This window comes from Hesperophylax consimilis, chromosome 2, assembly GCF_061612785.1.
Source record: "Hesperophylax consimilis isolate HC1 chromosome 2, BYU_Hcon_1.0, whole genome shotgun sequence".
In the NCBI taxonomy this organism is placed as follows: Eukaryota; Metazoa; Arthropoda; class Insecta; order Trichoptera; family Limnephilidae; genus Hesperophylax; species Hesperophylax consimilis.
The window spans coordinates 24,608,378-24,629,106 of NC_142837.1; the positions used below are offsets into that span (position 1 = coordinate 24,608,378).

The 20,729-nt window shown below is 34.2% G+C and overlaps 1 protein-coding gene across 1 annotated transcript in view; it reads left to right on the plus strand.

The window, feature by feature from the left end:
• Positions 1-20,729, plus strand: part of Syt4 (Synaptotagmin 4) — a 74,356-nt gene that overhangs the window by 46,203 nt on the left and 7,424 nt on the right. The window contains exons 4-9 of the mRNA XM_089641763.1: positions 2,660-2,898; positions 5,188-5,328; positions 16,281-16,394; positions 16,476-16,593; positions 17,747-17,874; positions 20,004-20,193. Of these exons, the coding sequence (XP_089497889.1) occupies positions 2,660-2,898; positions 5,188-5,328; positions 16,281-16,394; positions 16,476-16,593; positions 17,747-17,874; positions 20,004-20,193 (930 nt within the window). The remainder of the gene's footprint in view (positions 1-2,659; positions 2,899-5,187; positions 5,329-16,280; positions 16,395-16,475; positions 16,594-17,746; positions 17,875-20,003; positions 20,194-20,729) is intronic.

The following is a 20,729-nucleotide window of genomic DNA, read 5'->3' on the forward strand; positions in this document are numbered from 1 at the left end:
CGGTTCGTAATCAAAAACGGATATTGTAATCCCAAGGGTCCTTTCAAAAGACAATGACAGTAGATCTTTCCTAGAAAAACATTATTTATTCATTTATTTTAATATTACATTTAGTTACAATAGTGACGAATTGCCCATCTCACTAGGCCCATATTACTATATTGTTTCTGGCGTGAAACTTGAACGTACATGGCTATCTTATTCCTTAATACTTCAGAAGGCGTATTGTGAATAGAGCTGCCACCTCTCCGGGTTTGCATGGTGCATGTCCGGGCTACGGGTTTAACATCTATATCTCCGGGTCAGACCGGGCGTTGGCAGCGAAGCGACAGACGACCATCGTGAATGTCTGACTGAGTGAATGCACGATGAATTTTACGGTGCCAAAATAATGAGAAACTTAAAGTTTTTGAAGCCTTCTGATCAGGATCAATTAAAAAAAGAAGCCAATGAGGTTTACAGTAGAACTCTTGAATACATAGAGAAAAATTATGATTTTGAGGATTCTGTGTTCAAAATCTTTTCCAAATTCGATCTAACAAGTGCAGTGAGTTACGAAGATACTGTGGAAGCTGTCCAATCACTTGGTTTGAAAAATGTCGACGAAGATAATCCAAGTATTTCCTCAGTTCGTACAATCTAATGATTCAACATTGCCTGTTGATTTACGATGGGTTTAGTTATTCAAAGTCACCTCAACTTTCACCGAACTGCCAAAAATAATTGGAATTTTTTTTTCAATCCCTATAAGCAATGCTTTGGTTGAACTCGTCTTTTCTAATGGGAAATTAGTGGACAGACGAGCGAAACTGCTTGTTAGTGGACACGGTGAAGGCAGAGTTAATTGTGAAGATTAATTACAATATGAATTGCCAAGAATTTTTGAAGTTTTTGAAGAAACCTGAGCAAGAAAAGATGCTTAAACATTCCCTTCAGAATGAAAAATATAGTTTTAAGTGTCAAGATGGTCCAAGTCAGTTTAGCACTAGCGAGGTCATTTATATTTAAAAAAAACATTACCAATGGTAATTTAGCATGACCTTAATTGCCTTAATTAAATAATTCATACTAAAAAAGTTTTATTTTAATAAAAAAACTATATTTCTAAAATCTCCAGGTCTACTGTTTTTGAAAGGTGGCAGCCCTAATTGTGAACCATGCTGGTTGTCGTTATTCGCAAATCGGGCATCTAAAAAAATACAAAATGTTTGGATGGAAGGTTATGACGACTGAAAACATATTGTAGATGCCATAGAAAGACACGAAACATCAAAAATTCACCTGGACTCTTGTTTAACGTATCAACAATGGCGGTTACATGGTACACTAGATGAAGAACAAGAATTCATGATCAAGAAAGAAACATCTATTTGGCACCAAGTACTCTCTAGACTCCTTGATGTTACTCCAACACTTTTACTGTAATTTAGCCTTTCGTAGCCACAGAAAAAAGGCAGATTACAAAGATCCAAGTGCCCGAGGAAATTTTTTTAGTATTGTTGAGTTATTAGCAAAATACGATCCGATTTTACAAGAGTTGTTAAGTAAATCAAAGGGCCAGATAAAATACTTAAGTTCAAAAATACAAAATGAGCTCATTTCTGTTCTGGTTCTAAAAATATAAAATGCACTCATAAATTAAATAAATGCCGCACCCTTTTACTCTATCATATTCAAACAGATCAAATGTGTGAACTTTACCGTTATTGTATGATTGAGAAAGACGAAAATGGAATCCCAAAGGCGCTTGTCATTAAAGAGTCATTTTTAGGATTTCATGAAGTTATAATGTCCAATGATTTCATGAAGTTATAATGTAGCAATGTTGAACCAAATTATTAAATCCATAAATCACAAAAATATACCCTAAATAAGTGTCGAGAACAAGGATAAGATGGTGCTAACACAATGAAAGGCACTTATGGTGGAGTTCAAAATCTCATAAAAGATAGCGAGCCAAATGCGGTATATATGTTCACTGTGCTTCTCATAACTTAAATCTAGTACATAATTAATGATGCAGTAAGAGAGGTTATTGATATGCAACATTTTTTTGAAAGAGTTCAACAAATTTATAATTTTTTTAGGCATAGTATCAAAAGATGGAATATCTTATCAAGTTTTATATCTGATAAAGAAGGGAAGTCTTCAACTTCGATAACATTAAAAACATTGAACCCTACTAGATGGTCAGGAAGAGCTTTTTCAATCAAGTATTATTTTATGTAATTCTATCCTGTTAATTTTATGTATTCCTTAACAAAATGAGGAAATCCATAATTGGTTTATTTTTGGAATGATTTAAAAAATTCTTATTTTGATTTATTAAATAATAAATTTAGTATTAAAAAATAACAGACAGTGAAAAAAAACATTTCAATGAGCCATACTTCAACATAATGTTTTTTACAGCAGCCATTTTTGTCAGCATTTACTTCCGGATTATCATATTTGCAAACCGAATGTGTCTGGGAGGAAAACGTAAAGGGGCCAGGATTTGGTTTTCCAAAATAGAAAGGGCTTAAATTCATAAAATCTCTTATTTAAGAGTTATTACCAGTGTAACGAAAAAACATAAGCTTCAAACATTCATAAAGATAATATTGGAAAAATACATTGTAAACTGTTTGCGCCCTAATATTGTTACTTCCCCTTCCAGCAAGCCTCAGGCGGTCTCACCCCCGCCACCCCTCCCGCCACCTCTGACGCCCTGAAGGACTCTTTCCATTCGGAGACCGAGAAGGGGGCGGCTGAGGCCCAGACACCCCCCACGCCCTTCAAGGAGCTGCCAGGAGCGCACAAGGAGACGGAAAACTCGCTCAAGCCGGGGGATAACGGGATAGTGGAGATGTCGGACGATGGGGTCATCAAACTGGGTCAGCTGCACTTCAGATTGAGGTAAGATTAATTTAAACATACGTCTACTTCTTTTCTGTGCTTTCTGTACTGTTAACCTTACATTATCATGAAGATTTTATTTCATCAACCTAAACCCAATGCCACAAAAGTCCTGAGAGAATCATCTTTAGGGATGCTGTGTGGAGGGTCTTTTGAAAGAAAAGAAGGGTGAACAACGGTCTAGAAGATATGGGTCATATTGTGTCGCATGTCTCCAGCAAATGTTTCTACAGCTTAGCTGTTGAGCACAGTTTTTAAAATTTTGCCAAAAAATGTTATTCTCCGGGATTGGCACCGAATTCAAGGAGATTAATGACGATAGTTTTTTTGAGCACCTTCGATTGGAATGCCTGTATAACAAATAGAGCATATGCTTATCATGGGTATTACCATTGATTAAGCAATGGGTATTACACATCCGATGTTTGTGTTCTAAATATGTAGGTACATACTAAAATTTGTTGTCACTGATTGGCCAAAAATACGAAATTGTATTAAATATTAAAAGAAGATCAGAACCACTCTAATATATTGGTCTCGTCATGAGGATAAAAAATACGTACTTATAATATACTGCTAATCCACGGGAAGATTTATGGAAGACATGGTAGAGGAAAGAACAATTCTTGGGCGATCAGACAATCGATCACCCGACAATTGGCTCCCCGACAGTTGGGGACAGATCCGTCCGGGGATCAACTGTCGGGGGGGACAACTGTTGGGGACAGATCCGTCCGGGGATCAACTGTCGGGGGGAACAACTGTCGGGGGGGACAACTGTCGGGGGATCAATTCTAGAATGGAATCTTATTTTAGAATGCAATCTGCAAGGAGAGGCTTGAACCAGTAGTAACCAACACCAAAAGAAGAAGAATGGATTGCGTACACTAGGAAACAAAGAAAGAAAAAGGAGCAAGTTTTCTAAGAAGCTTACTTATAAAAATAATATAGGATGGGGCGGTGCGCTTCATGCACATATAAAACCTTTACAAATAACTCAAAATTATACCATCAAAGTTATGTATAATCAGAAAAGAACATTTTCAACAGATGAGTTATACAAAGAATCTAAACTATTCTGTCTCCGTAAACTATTTATTTTACAAACTATGAAATACATCTTTAAAAACAAAAATAAATTCGAAATAAATGAAAACAAAATCCACATTAGAAATAATAATGTATTTTATACTCCCCAAACGAACACAAAACAAATGCAAACACACTGCAGTTTCATTGGACCTCGTACTTTCAATCTTTTACCGAAAAATATTCTAGTGATTACTAAACTTCCTCAATATGTATTATTGTGACAATTTTACCACAGTCTCAGGATATAACTCAGTTATAAATAGATTGCACACACTTGGGAACTTTTATGCTAAAATCGCAGATACTTTTAATATTCCCCTTGTAAAGTATAAAGCTGCACTAATAACACATTTTAAAGCCACTTATTTGAATGAGGTCACTACATAACAGGCTATTGTCATTGCTTCTTTCTTTACTGTTATTTTATTTGTTATGTTTTAACTAAATTTAATTCTTTAATTTTTCTCATCAAAATTTAATACTGCACTATGTATATGTAAAAAAATAAAATAAAAACTTTGTATGTAAATGGCACTTGTGCCGTAAATTCTAAATAAATAAATATAAATTTAAAAGAGTTAAAATTATGGCTTTTCGATATAGCAGTTGAAACTTTTTATTTATTTAATTTGTATCAGTTTATGTTACACATAAAATATTCACCATATATTACACTAAACACTTATAACTTCACTATACACTATTGTAAACACTTTTTATACAATTCGCTTAGACAAAATGTAAGTTTATTTTTGTTTTATATGCCCACAGTTTGTTTATTTCTGGGTACAATAATATAATAACTTAAATATATTACCCACGCACAGGCTGCGCCTTATTGGGTTCCCATTATTCGTATTTATTTATATAATATTGTATGTAATTAATATAAAAATTGGAAAAAATAAAGAAATTTAAAAAAAATAAAAAAAATCAAAGAACTCATAAGTAGCACTGAGGTAAGAACACAGGATTAACGAGTGTTTAGTAGTGTTGGGTAGGTCACGATTTCGTAATGAGTTTGTATGAGGTATTCAAATACTGAAATAACTAGGTGGTATTAAATGTAGTGCCATTACACAAACACCTCTCCTCCTTAAAATGTGTGTATTCATACAAAATATATTTTATTGACACTAAATCTTTTGTAGTGATACAAAGAAATGAAGGCTAAAACTTTGTATATTTGTTTTTCAGATACAAACACGAGAAGAGCTCCCTTATAGTATCAGTGGTAAAGTGTGAGGAACTCCCAGCTAAAGATCCTAATCTTGGATCCAGCGATCCGTATGTGAAGCTGCAACTTTTGCCCGACAAGCAGCACAAAGTGAAGACCAGGTTAGTTGTTGATCCCTAATTGATAGAACATAGATGAAGAAGTCGGGGACGCTCCAGGAAGACTCGTCAAGTCTATCAAATTCTGGAATCAGATCAAGTCATAAGTCGGAACAGGTGACTGAGGAATATGAATGAGCCTTGAATTTAAATGAAGCTATTAGTCTGTGCCATATTCCACTGTAGATGTAGATACATCTACTGCCTATAGTGCCTATTCCTATGGGGAAACGATGTGATGGTTAGTTAGTTGGGTAATAGTTCCTTACAATTAATTTTGCCATTCGTAAAGTTTTGTCGTAAATAAATCTAAAACCCGAAAATAACCCATGTAAAATGTTATTCATTCCAATTTTAAATTTCATAAAGGAAACAAGATAATAACTTTCAATTGGTTTTGAATGAATATTGTTGAATGGGAAACGGGCAGGAGAATTATTCTCCAACAAATGAGAAGTATAACAAGAGCCATTCCTCATTCGTCACTCTTATAAATCGGAAGTACCTACCTATAACAATTCAATTCAACTATTGAATTGTTTACATACATATTCTAGCGATAAAGCTCGACAATTTCAGGAAGGTACCTACCTTTGTCATGAAGTTCTATTGCGAGCCAAATTAATGAAAAGTTGAATTTCTACCCAAGTCTTTTATTGCTATAAGTACCCTTAAGTTAAATGTTATTCTTGTCAGCAATTACAGTTATCATTGACGCCTAATTTGATATTGATCCACCTATTTAATAATGGACTCGGCAAAACATTGCGACGCACATACATACTGCTACGACCCTCGGTTGAGGAGGCATTAAAATAATATTAACTCCCGCACTGCGAGCAATATTCGACAAGTTCTGTCCTTAGCAGGTGAATTGTAGGGTGAAGTAGATCAGAGTTGTATCTGCAGATGTGACGAGTGACGGTATCGGGATCAGCAGATGTAGATGATAGAGATCTTAAGTCTTGGGGTAATGTTGGAAGATCCATACAAAATGATAACTGTGATATTCAATTTTAAAGGCAATGCCAATAATGAACGGAGAGTGAGAATGAGTCCCCTTAAGGGTCAATCATCAAACACTTGATTGGCGTAACTATTAGTGGACATCATAATAAAACCCAGAAACCACCGAGATCATGCACCCATAAATCAACTATCTATATATTGATAACTCCGCCCTCTTTCCATACGTTTGCTTTCGTCAAGTTTTAACCATAGATCTGGAAAATTTGAATACACCACGCATCGCCGACGTCACAGCACACCATCGACAAAGGCCGCCATCAAACGGCCGGCATAGTCCAGTGGTAACGCATTGGACTGCCATTCCGAAGGTCGCGGGTTCGAACCCGGCGTGCGCAAATAAATTTTATTTGATTGATTTGTGTTATTTCACAATTAATTAATTAAAATAATATATAGTATATTTGCGGCACGTTCCAGAGTGGAAGATACTACCAGTATCGCCCTGGTGTAAGACCACCATTCAGAATTGAAACGTTGCTCCAAATGGCTTTAGCCGTGTTTAGTGACTAGATCTGAATAGCCAGGTACTTCCCCACCTTCCTCTTTCCCTTCCCCACTTACCTTCAGCCTCACAACATCCCCCAATTGGGGATGCCATAGTCTCACTGGCTCCAGACGGGAGCAGTTGGGACTCTTGTGAGGTATTCACTATAAAAAAAAAAAAAGGATAGAGGAAATTTAAAAAAAAGGCGCAACCATAGACAATTTAATTCTGCTTCGGAACCTACCTAAAACCCAATTCTTTAGCCTAAAACATAAGAAAGATGTCACCCAAGACCACAAGGTCCCATCTGACAAAGCCCTGTCCTAAGAAAGAAATGACCTTTAAAGTAACTTCCTTTACAGCTCATTTTCTCAGGACAGCGTTTTATCAGAAGGAAGCTGAAAAGCAAACTCATAATTACATGTACAATAATTTTATTTTTTAAATATAAACATGAAATACAATAATATAAGCACAAAACACATTTAGAAGGTGAAATTACTGTATCAATATAAAACTAGCTGTTGGAAATGATAGTTATTTTCTTTCAACATCCAACGGCAATATTTGATGAAAGATCGGACCGAAGAAAGCGTAACAAATGACTTTGTTGATTATTTCTCTGACAATGTTTGCAATATGTTACATAAATGTAATCACAGGACAACTGGGTTTGAACCAGAGGAGATGCCTCAAAGCATGTACCTACCTAGGGCTAAAATTGCTGATATAGAAAACATTGTGAAGCAACTTAAAAGCTCTTCTCCTGGAATCGATAATATCAGAATGAGCGATATTAAAAAACATATATTAACATTAGGTCCAATTATAACCCATTTTGTAAACAGAATCTTATTTGAAGCAAAAATTCCAGATGATTTAAAATGTAGTATTATCAGACCCATTTATAAAGGAGGTGATCACACCATTTTAGGTAATTATAGACCAATCAGTATTTTGCCATCACTCGAAAAAATTCTTGAAAAATACATTCAAATTAAATTAATAAAATATTTGGAAGATTTTTCTATTATTGATACTAACCAATATGGATTCCAAAAAAAAAAGGGCACTGAAGTGCTACTTCAAAAGTTTGCCAGCTTGATAAATAATAATTTAAATAATAAACATCATGTATTAGTCTTATTTATAGATTATTCCAAGGCATTTGACACTATTAACCATAAAAAATTGTTGAAAATACTAGAAATCATAGGAATAAGAGGGAAACTTCTAAAACTATTTGAAAATTATTTGAACAACAGGTGCATGCAAATAAAGCTTTTGAACACATTAAGTAAAAAAAGAAAAATCTTAGCAGGTGTTCCTCAAGGTTCCATATTAGGTCCTATTTTATATATAATTTATGTATCTTTTATTAAATTTATTTTTAAACATGCAAAACACTTTGTGTACGCGGATGATACTGCATTGGTGTTTTCTTGCAGTGATTTGCAATTATGTATTGAACTTTTACAAAAAGATTACATTGAACTTTTAAAATGGTCTCACGACTCTGGCCTAATCATAAATGCAAAAAAAACTAAATTGATACACATTAGATCACCCAATGCCAAGGTAAATACTATTATACCCGAAATTAAAACACACAATTCAGATTGCCTACATGTTGGTATCCCTGCGTTGTGTACATGTGAAAATATTGAACTGGTTAAAAAATATGTTTATTTAGGTGTTATTATTGATTGTTTTTTCAAATGGGATTTACAGATAAATAAAGTCTGTGAACGACTGAGATCTATTATTAGTAGATTATATAAATTAAAATTTTATGTTCCAATATGCACACTTCGAATAATTTATTTATCACTAGCTGAATCTATCATAAGGTATGGAATTACAGCTTGGGGATTTTCCTCTAAAACAAATATAAATAATGTTCAAGCAGTTCAAAATTCTCTTGTTAAATTATTAGCTCATAAAAGTTTATATGAACAAAGGCATAATGTTCCACACCTTTATCAAAATCTGAAAATTCTCTCGGTAAGAGCAATTATGTGGTATAAAATAATTTTTCAGCACATAAATAGCCCTATGTACATAAATAGACTGGAACACACTTACAATACTCGATTTACATTAAATGAAGGACTAATCGTACCAAAGCATGTAAACAAATATGGAAAAAGAACGCTAGACTACATGATACCAAATTGTTTAAATATGTTACCTGCAGAAATCAAAAAATGTACAAATATAAAAAGAAATTTTTTGTTGAAAAATTGGCTAGCTGAAAGAAATAGTTTGTACTAGACTCTAATACAAACTATTTCTAACTGCATACGCTTTAATTGTTTTTTGTTTTTATTTTTATTGTATTACACCTCTCATGATATGAATGTATACATTTGATATAATCTGTTTAAGTTAAAAGCACCCAATGACAAACTACTTTAAAGTAGTTTATTGGGACTTTTTGAATTTTGTATATTATTTTGATATTAAATAAAAAAAAAATTAAAAAAAAAAAATTGAAAAAAATATTGTCAATAAGGCAGTCAACGATTCAACCTACTGTTTTAGCGTCTAATTACATTATTATTATTTTTGTTTCCCTCCTACTTATCTTATTACTTAAATATTTATACCTTTCATATATAAATAGTAAGTATATAATACTTTTTAGTTTTAAAAAATAGTAGGGGTAGTAGGGGTAGTCTCTACTGACTGCAGCCGTAGCCAGATATGGACGATGAGGTTCCCAAATCAGCAGCCGAAAAACAAGTTTGGCACAGCGCGTTTACGTGGAGTAAACAGATCGGTTGATGAAAACCTAAACATTCGTAATTCGTCATCCTCCTAAATCCTGATTCAAACACGCATATTCCACACTTTTGCCTTTTTTGAGGTGTTGTAGGGGATGTGTTTTATTGGAAGCGAGTTTGCAACTGAATCGGCATACCACTTGTATTCAGACTTCGCCGAGCTAGTTGTTGAGAGAGATCATCTTTTCTAGCCATTTCGGCAGAAACATATGTATATAAAATGCCTAAAACTGAAATTATAATTCAATCGGGCGCACTCTGCCTGAAAGGCCAGGGTCCAATACAGAACTTATTTCTCAAGATACTGATAAACTTCATACAGAACAGGCATAATTGAGTATAATGAACAACTGCAAATAAAAATATCCTGAAAAAAGTCACCTTCAAAATTGTGAGGCAATCGGGCGCAGGCGGCCTGTGAAGCTGAGTGTAAGGTGTAAGTGAGCTGCGTAAAGACCGACGACTGACTGAAGACGGGCGACGTGTAAGGTTCCTAAAGTTAGGCGAGTAAAATGGGGGAAGGGCGGGGGGCCGCCTTTGAGAATTGGAGAGGGAAAAAATGTCTTTTGTTGGCCTCTGAGGCCGGCTGCGCCCGACGGAGGGTTAATAATGGACATCAATGTAGAACAAACATATTACATGATGGTAAATCTAAAAACACCACGACTACAGATTATGAAACCACAAAAAATTTGCGCGGGACTAATGTTGCCAACGTAAAAACATAGAAACTGCTATCTAACATTTAATATTACAGCGTCATGGCCATGTTCAGTATTTGAATCAGTATTTTTTGTAATGGTATCACTCAATTGACAAATGTAAATTATCTCTCATAGCGAGGTTGAGGACCGACTGATATTTGGCGCTTATGAAAAAAAGATGAGTGGAGATAGTAGGAAGAATGTTGCAAAAAAGCATTTAAAATGGAAAATGCATTGAGAAAAGCATTTAAAATGCAAAATGGTTTTTAGAGGATTTATTTGAAATAAAGCACATCTCTGAGACTAATACAGCCAAACTGAATAGTGTAAGCTCCGCATCAGAGAATATTTGGCTTAAAATTACAAACGATAACAATATTTGACTTGTATATTTATTTTTTCGTTATTATTCTACTACTCATATAGAGATGTCAATAGAAAATAAATTGGCAAGGATACACCACAACCATACAATGGACCTGATTTAATGAGGAGCATGGCAGTACTACGATATTTAAAAGACGCTTATAGGAACAAATTGTGGTCCTAATTGGTTTTAACTTATTAAAATAAATTAGTTATGACAACCATTTCTTCCTATATTTAGCATATTTTAAATGTTGCAGTACTGCCATTTTCTTCATGGAGTCAGGTCCAGTGTATCCTTGCCAATTAATTTTCTATTGACATCGGTACACCATGCATTGATTATAAATGGTACAGTAATTTTGATAATGAATTGAATAAATTTTTTTTATGTTCGTTACAATTAAGCCACTCAAAACATATATATTTGGCAATGGTTTCTTCAATAACGGGCACAAGATACAAATTTTCGCAATTATAATTCAGTACATACTCGACGACATAATGAATTTCAAGAGCGTTGATAGCAAATTTCTTAGTGGGATCATATGGGTCACCTATGCAAGATATTTTACATCTATGTTCTGCCATCCCCTGTGCAGCAAGAGCAACGCTGCTGGTTGCAGAGAAGACATGACTGGGTCCTGCACTCATTTCTGGAAAAAAATATATCATAGTTCTTGAAGAAATTGAAGTAAAGATTGACATATTAGAGGATCAAAACTAACAATACTATTCCCTTTTAAGTAATATAAAACAGATATGTACCTCCATGTTCTACTGCCATCCCCTGTGCAGCAAGAGCGACACTGCTGGTTGCAAAGAAGACATGACTGGGTCCTGCACTTATTTCTGGAAAAAATATATCATAGTTCTTGAGAAATTGAAGTAAAGATTGACATATTAGACGAACAAAACTATTTCCTTTTAAGTAATATAAAACAGATATGTACCTTCATTTTCTACTAGCATCCCCTGTGCATCAATAGGTACGCCGCTGGTTGAGATGTTACGCTCTGAAATAAATATAATTATTAGATTAACCGAATTAACAAAACATATTATTATTATTATAGGCTGATGCAGTATAGAATACCTTTTAGGATGTAGTCATGATACGTGCTGAACACCATTCTCGAAATGGACTCTCAGAGGTTATGGTTGGAAACTTGTGTCGAATAGTCTCTGTCCGTACATCCTTTCACACAATACGTTTTAAGGACTTTATCGGTAGGCACATAAATGTTATTTATCACACATAAATCAACTGTTTCACCACCAGATATTTGACAATTTTATGATGACAAACAACGGCGTCTGTCAAACTTTTCTTACAGTTTTTTAGAGGAAGTCAAATGGCGGGAAGCATGAGTCGGCCACCTAGCGGCGAGAACACGCATTACACCGTTTGCGAACCCTCTCTTTCTGGCGCACGAGTCTTATGGTAAAGTGAGCGAGAAACAAAAAAAATATGCATCGCCTACGTCACAAACATAGATTTTTACCATGTCTATAATTTGTGTTGACGTTTTTAAGCGGAGTTATACCCCCCTGCATGCACCTGACAATCAGCATATTTGATAGAATCTCAGACTTATTATTATATTGATGGGTGACCTTTACATTATAATAAATCTACATTAATAGTGTAGTATCAATAAGTACCTACATCTATGATTCAGATACATTATATTTTATTGGTATGCATACAATTAATACAGTATAATCAAAACAAATTATTAGCTTTTAGATTTACATTGTAAAACAGCATGAAGAAATACAAAAAAATTGTAGCACACATCCCTAACTAGCGTAATAGGTATTTGATTATATTATGTGTAAATTGAATAAAATAAAATAAAAACGGAAAACTTAAAATGTATTCCTCAGCACGGTAAATCCCGGCGGGGAAAACATTATGAAATATAACTATGTCAATACAAATAATTGTAAATATATATACATAAAATGAAATAAATATGTGGAATCGCAATAAAAACGCGAGCCAGTACAAGAAATTTATTTATTTATATGCACACGTATACTTGTCCAGTCGGCAATGTATGTCTGAAGATATACACACAAAGTGTAGACTCCACTTCGTTGAAATTAAGAGTGGACATGGGAGAACAGCTCGTTCCTGTTTAAATACTTTTCTAGTATCCCGGAATCGTGGAGTTTCATAGTTTTAAGTACTAGACTCAAAAAACGGTCGCGTAATATATTGGTTATGAGTTTACTTAATGAATTTTATATATTTTTTTTATATTTATTTATTCAAACGCCATAAAATGGCTTTTACAATACAGTGAAAATCGAATTACAAGCGAACAGTGGTAAACAGGATAATAATAACAGTAAATTAAAGAACAATTAATGCGTACACAAAAACACTATTGCAAGTGATGAGTTATTAATATAAGTGCAGTAAGACAATGCATAATTCAAAAGAAATATATACCAGTGTAACAATAGTTGAACTAATTTATACTAGGCTTGTGTAAGATCTGTCATACGTCGAAGTATGAGATGTCTATGATAATAGTCAGCAGTGAGTTTATTGTTACCCATAAAAATATTTGTACTTGGAATAGCCGAATATGTTATTACATTATTAATTAAATTATTATTATAAATAATAATTTTAATAAACAAAGTGATTATTTCGAAATACATGAGCGCACAAAAGGTTGACGCTAACGATGTTTGATTCATAGCAAACTGCTGGGATTATAACAATACACATACGTGATGTGTGGTCGATTGCACCATTGCGTTAGTGCACAGTGTAGGGGCCTCCCATGAGTCACCTGTAATTAAAGTGTAACATGACTCGTTTCAGTACCGCTGCCAATCATTTACATGAATAATCAATAAATACACATAAAAATGTGAGTCAGTAAACTCTTCTATTCAGTTTTCTTATAAATTTCAGAACCTTTTGTGTGAAATTTCTGTAAGCGACTTCTAGCAAAGCAAGTCATGTCCAAAAAAACACTATTATTATATTCATCAAATTCATTCATCTAAGCGTGCTTATAAATTCTTATAGTGATGTGTAGATTCTACGTATTCTACAGAGAGCATAAAAATCGTATCGCTGTGTTCATACACGCTAACCGAAATCTCCGAAACCGCCCAACCTATTTCAATGAAATTTTGTGAATGTGTATGGTGGGTTCCAGCTTGAAATTTAAGATAGTTTTGAACCCGATAGGTATCGCTGTTGTCAAGAACTAAATAAAAAAAAAATCAACAAACTTTTTTTTTCATATTTCTCATTCAAAAATACACACAACTACAAAATTTTACTTTCCTATGTAGAAGGCGGTCTGTGGCAGGACAACGTCTACCCGGGCCCACTAGTATATTTTACAAATTATATATTCTGAATCAGCGTTTGTTAATATATATAAATATATTATGCACTACAGTTCCTCATTATGAAATAAAGAGGAACATTTTAGAGGAAGTAAATAGTTCAATGTTCTTTAGGGAGGCACCTCATTTTTAATTTCAAGCCCCTGTTCATACGTACTCGCATTATTTTTTGTTACAATAACCATGAACCTAAAAATCCTGGGACAGATCATTAATAACAATAATAATTGTTTTATTATAGTCTTTTTTGTAACAAATAGATATAATGATATCCTCAGTGGGATCTCACGTACTGAGTATTGTAAAATTATTAATTTATTAAAATTTAGTAGTATGGATAATATAAACTGATTATTATTATATAATATAGTGTTTTTTTCTGAAATAATTATAAATATTTTACATGGTGTTTTTTTTTGTACAGTTGAGAGGTTTTGTTAGCGCGATTTTGTTTGTATACGTTGAAGCCAAATCAAGGGTGAGGGAAAATTGCCTGGCAGCCATCTTGTATGACAAACCTTTGAAGTGGTACAAAATGAATTATTTTATTTTTACATTGTTAACGCAATTAACGGCTAATGATTCTTTGGAGTTTCTTTATTATACCAGGAATAGGACATGTCACATGTCACTAATAAATATTACTATTAAGTAAAGGCATTTTTCATACATCTTCCCCCTCACCCCGCCGCACAGTGGGCTGAAAATCGCCTTTCATAGACATAGAGACTTGAATTTTCAAGGGAATTTTTTTTGGCTAGAAATGGATTCTGCTGATCATTAATATGCTATAAAATTTTGTATGAAGCAATTGCGTGTACAAATGAAGGAGTTATCATTTTTTTAAGAATAATTTGTATGGAATTGACATTAAAAATGAGGCTATCTCTGGAATCATAAGGTTGACCATTATATCCTTACACACAAATATACTACTATTTATTTGTATTTTTTTGACATACTTCGTATTGTGGCGAAACTTGTGATTTTTTTTTTTTAAATCCTCAAAGTTCAAAAAAAAACTTTTTTATGTTGAAGATTCATTTTAATGCATGCTTTACATATGAGTATGCTTTGTCTAGTTTACAATATTTTATTTATACTGCAAGCCTAAAAGCATTTTTAAGCATTAAAATGAATCATCAACATTAAAAAGGGTTTTTTTCAACTTTGAGGATTTCAAAAAAAAAATCGAACCTTGCGCCACAATATGAATTATGTCAAAAAAATACAAATAAATAGTAGTATTATCTGTGTGTAAGGATAGAAAGGCCAACCTTATGATTCCAGAGATAGCCTCATTTTTAATGTCAGCGCCATACAAATTTTTCTTAAAAAAATTATAACTCCTTCATTTGTACACGCAATTGCTTCGTACGACATTTTATAGCATAGTAATGATCAGCAGAATCCATTTCTAGCCAAAAAAAATACCCTTGAAAATTCAAGTCTCTATGTCTATGAAAGGCGATTTTCAGCCCACTGTGCGGCACTTCAAATTATTCTCGAATAGCTCTATCCAGGGCCTTGAGGTTCATGTAAATATCACTATATTTCGCAATTTTGAACAATATTAGGTTTTACATGAATATCCGCAGTTAAATTCATCAATCAATAAACGCAACTGCTTTGTAGTTGAAAGCCAAAACCAAACTAAAGTAAGCGCAAGACAATATTATGTATTGCGCAACGAGCAACTTAAGTCAATACTAATGAATGCAATGACTTTTCTAAAAGAAGGTTAAATTTAAATATGAACAAAAAAATCATGGGTGCATTAACATCTGTTCGTTTCACTAAAACAAATGCCATTAGAATACAAACAGTTGGAGAAATGCAGGAACAAGATTATAAAACTTACAAAAGTTTTCTAAATCATATTATATTTGTTTAAAATGCAATATGTACATTAAATAAACTAAATACCTACACACAGATGCTTATAAAAAACCTGCAAGCACTCTAAAGTAGAAAGGATATTATTATTGTAAGGAATACAATCCCTCTTATATCCAGTTATAATTACAAATATAATAAATCCCCCTTTTCATCGTAGCATGTCCATTATTCTCTAACCCGCTTTTCGACACACCTTTCTCCTTACTTTGGATAAAATTAATGGCCAAGCCTTGGAGCATGAAAGCCAAAGCAAAGTACAAGAATACATATTTTTGTGAGAGTTACCACTCTTATTTTCTCTTTCAGGGTTGTTCGTAAAACTAGGAATCCAGTATACGATGAAGACTTCACATTCTACGGAATTAACTTCAACCAACTGCCATCTATCACTCTGCACTTTGTGGTCCTCAGCTTTGACAGGTAAAAATAACTTTCACTATACCTAATTCTAATTACTATTCTTTGTTATATTTTGATATTTAAAATTACAAATGTTTGCAGGTATTCTCGCGATGACATCATTGGAGAAGTGTTCTGTGCCTTGAACAGTGTAGATCTATCAAAAACAACTTCTCAACCTCTGCCACTGTGTCGAGAAATCCAGCCCCGCAGCCTAAAGGTACAACTTTCGATTTATGATAATTAATGATTCCATTTATTGATTGACTACTGGTAGGACTACTAACGGGACACTGCCATCTCAGGAGACACATGTAGATATTGGGAGTGGAAAACACCATAGATGCAGGAAATGTGAAGAGGATGAAGAGATTCCAATTCACTTATGGTGCCAATGTCTTGCCCTGGTGGGAACTAGGCTCAGATACCTGGGGAGACATACAGTAGAACCAGAAGACATAGCCACATACCCAATAACAACCCTGGTGAACTTTATTAAAGGGATTGGGTTGTTGTTAAAGGATTGAGGTAAAATGGGAAATAGCGCAATGGGCCTATGGCCTAAGTGGTCAAGGTGTAGCAATATATTTACCAATATTATTACTTCCCTAAAAGGGAACTCGATGTTACATGTGGGTAGAATAATTGTGTGCACCAGTAATAAAAACTCTATTAACAACTTTAACATTTATTATATAATTCTGTTACTACACATATTGCTCTGGAAAGTTAATATTAAGCAAGAGACTCATTATAAAAGCTTTAACTCTCAAGGCGTGTCGAGTTAAATATTACCTCGATAGTTGACAAAATGCAAGTCATGACAGTTGAATTTACGAATGGATAAAATGATGCTATAATGAATTTAATGGGCGCCAGCTCAGAATCACATAATTCTGAACAAATTTATATAATTATCAGAGTAATCCCTAAGATACTAAAGTATAAAAAGTCAATCTCAATTTGGAAGGCATCTTACGTATAATCCTAAGTCCGCCAAGGTCGGCAAGCCTTCACAAACGTCCCGTGTCACCCGAGTATCTCGCCACAACTAACTGAACAAATTCCAACGATCCACAGCACTCTTCAGACTAGTAGATCGCAAATCCAAAACGGCAACTTGAGAATGCTGTCAGCCACATACGGTAGGAACTAAAAAGCAAGACTGCTACAAAGGGAACTATGTGTAAACCGTTGACGCCCTTTAAAAAATATATATATATATTGAATGTCTTATTGATTGGTTGATTGATAGATTGGTTGGTTGATTTATTATTGATTGGTTGGTTTATTGATTTATTCACTGATTTATTGATTGATTGATGTATTGACAATCTTCAAATAAATCACTTGATAGAATATTTTGATGACAGATCCGATCACAAGGACGAGGAGAGCTGCTCCTGTCTCTGTGTTGGCAACCCGCTGCCAATCGCCTCACTGTTGTACTCTTGAAGGCAAGGAACCTTCCCAAGATGGATGTCACAGGACTTGCTGATCCGTAAGTGATCCATTATGCAATTGCACATATTCTTCCCAAGATAAAAATTAGCTAGACTAAAACTTACCCAAGTTCTATTTGCAAAGCTAACATGTGGTTGAGCTAAGGTTTGACTAAACTAAATACAGGGTGTCCGGTGGTAAAGTGCAGTAACTTCGGGAGGTGATTCTACGTGATCGTAGGAGTAAAAAAGATAAATAACTTTTTCTGAAATTCCAACTTTTAGATGTACTTTTAAGCTAATAACGAAAAATTTCTCCGACGTGCCTAGACGGCATTATTTTTTTTCGTCGTTGCCAAATCTACATCCCGCGCCCCTTCCTGCACCCCCCGCTATTGTAATTCAGTAAGCAAACGTCTGTGCTTTGAATGTCACATAATTTGACGCGCGGAGTAAACAACTTTGAAAATTTAATTTATCTAGTGTTAAAAGTCTCATTTAAATAAAAACTTGTTAATTTAGTGTCTTTATCTAGTGTTTAAGTCTTACTAAAAAGTACATCTTTATTCGGTGCGTGTTTTCCAAACATCGAGTTTTATCGAGTTTACGCCAAAGAAGTAAATAACGTCGAAGATCTCCGGTTACGTATTCACGAAGCCGCAGATGAAATACGCCACAATGTACGAATTATAAATAATATTACTGTACGTTTACATACTTGCCTACAAGCAGAAGGTGGACATTTTGAAAATATTTTAAATTAGTAAAAAGCGATGAAATTAGTTAAGTGTTCAATGAGTTATTAATATTTTTTATAATAAAAAGTGTAACGTGATTTTAGTGCAGTTCTCTTTTTGAATTTGGTAAAATATCAAAACATACGGCGAACTCTGTGTTGTTATTGTTTACAATTCACATGCGGTTTCCATGGATACGCGCCACTCACAATATCGGTTTCCATGGATACGCGCCACTCACAATATGCAACGTTGCCACGTTCACACTTGCGAATTTATCGGGTAAGTTTGCACCTACACTATGGCTTTTTAGCAGGTATGTCTTTTTGTATGAAAAAGAAAAAATTGGAATTTCGGAAAAAGTTATTTATCTTTTTTACTCCTACGATCATGTAGAATCCCCCCACGAAGTTACTGCACTTTACCCCCGGACACCCTGTATAACTATAGATGACTAAGCTATAACTCGCCTAATCTAAAGCTGTACTAATTGCAAACTTAAATCAATAAATAATCCAGACAAGCATATCAATGCCTGTCTCACTACGAAATTCCTGTGTCGAGACATGCGTGTTACATACACAGGTCTGAAAGGCTAAAACAGAGCTTTCAGCGGCAGGACCATAGCTGTAATATGGATGAAATATGAAAAGAAAATGTGAACTTATGAAAACCTGACCCCACTAAAAGTATCAAGTACGTAATAAAATAAATCGTAAAACCAAGGAATATTTTGGTTGGTAACGCTCTTCTCAGGATTTATGACAGGGTTGTAAAAATCTCACCTTGGCTTGACTACAGGAAGTCATATCATATTGGTAAATTTGTGTTTTAAAACTTAACGTCCAGACTGCAGGCCCTACCAATCTATTATGTCATAAAAAAGAGAAAACCAAATAAAACATCTGAGTACTTACATAATATAATAATATCAATTCATAGACATTATTGTGACAATATAGTTAAACAGTTCTACGAGAACACTATAGATGAAACCACTTCTGTCTGCAACTCACTTGGGCCAAATAACATCTGGATATTCATCAAATTGTTCTTCTGTCAATCTATGAATAAGAGAGTGCACACATCCAATAGTGTCAGTGCTGAAGAGTATTCCAATTATGTATGACTATTAATTGTTACTCAGGGTAGAGACTACCTTCACCTACTAACTGGAGGGATATGTATTTAAAATGAACAAATGTAATGCTAAGACAAAGTTTTACAAAAAAGTGTTAATTAATTATTTGAGTTGGTGGAGGTTTTGTCAGCATACGTAGGTACACTGTTCTATGTCACCACTCCAAATAAGGGTTGTTGTCTTCCAGAACAATATGCAATTGCAATGCCGACACAAATTACCTCTTCTGGCTTATTGCACCAAGCATTTACACATATATCTCCAAAAGAATAATCTCCTAAATAATAGTATGTGTTTTCAATGTGCGCAGGTATGTGAAGATGTACCTGCTGTACAACGGGCAACGCATAGCCAAGAAGAAGACCCACGTGAAGAAGAGAACTCTGAATCCTGTCTTCAATGAGAGCTTTGTGTTTGACATCCCGGCAGGGGGAGAAGGGCTGGACTCGGTGTCATTAGAATTTTTACTGCTCGACTGGGACAGGGTTACCAAAAATGAGGTAAGATATTCACAGAGTAATAAATAATTGATATGAGTCTAGTTGAGATAACTATTAATACACGTTGATTAAAACTAATAGATTGGAACATAGACATCCAAAATGATAGACTTGCCCTAACATGAAATCTGGTTATCATTTCAACTAGCTGGGCAAACCACGTGACCATATTTTGGCACGACTATCGACATCAGTCGTACATTGACTGCCGAAGAGCCCACATTGAAATAACCAGACCATGCGCAGAAAAGTTAAGTTAGCTAAAGTAAGGCAATGGTTTGCTGGACTTTTCTACGCAAGATCTGAATGATAGTTTTTAAATTAACGGCCTGGCGTATTTGTGTATCTAGAATGAGTGAGGTGGGTAAATTATAGCACATTTATAAATGTCTAACTAAATAGTTTAACAAAAAATTCAATTTTACGCAGTAAAAAAAAGGACAAGTAATTTGTAAGCAGATTTTATTTTCGAGGACTGAACAGTGATATTACAATGTGAGTTGCCTGTATACTATCTGATTAATTTATTGACAAAC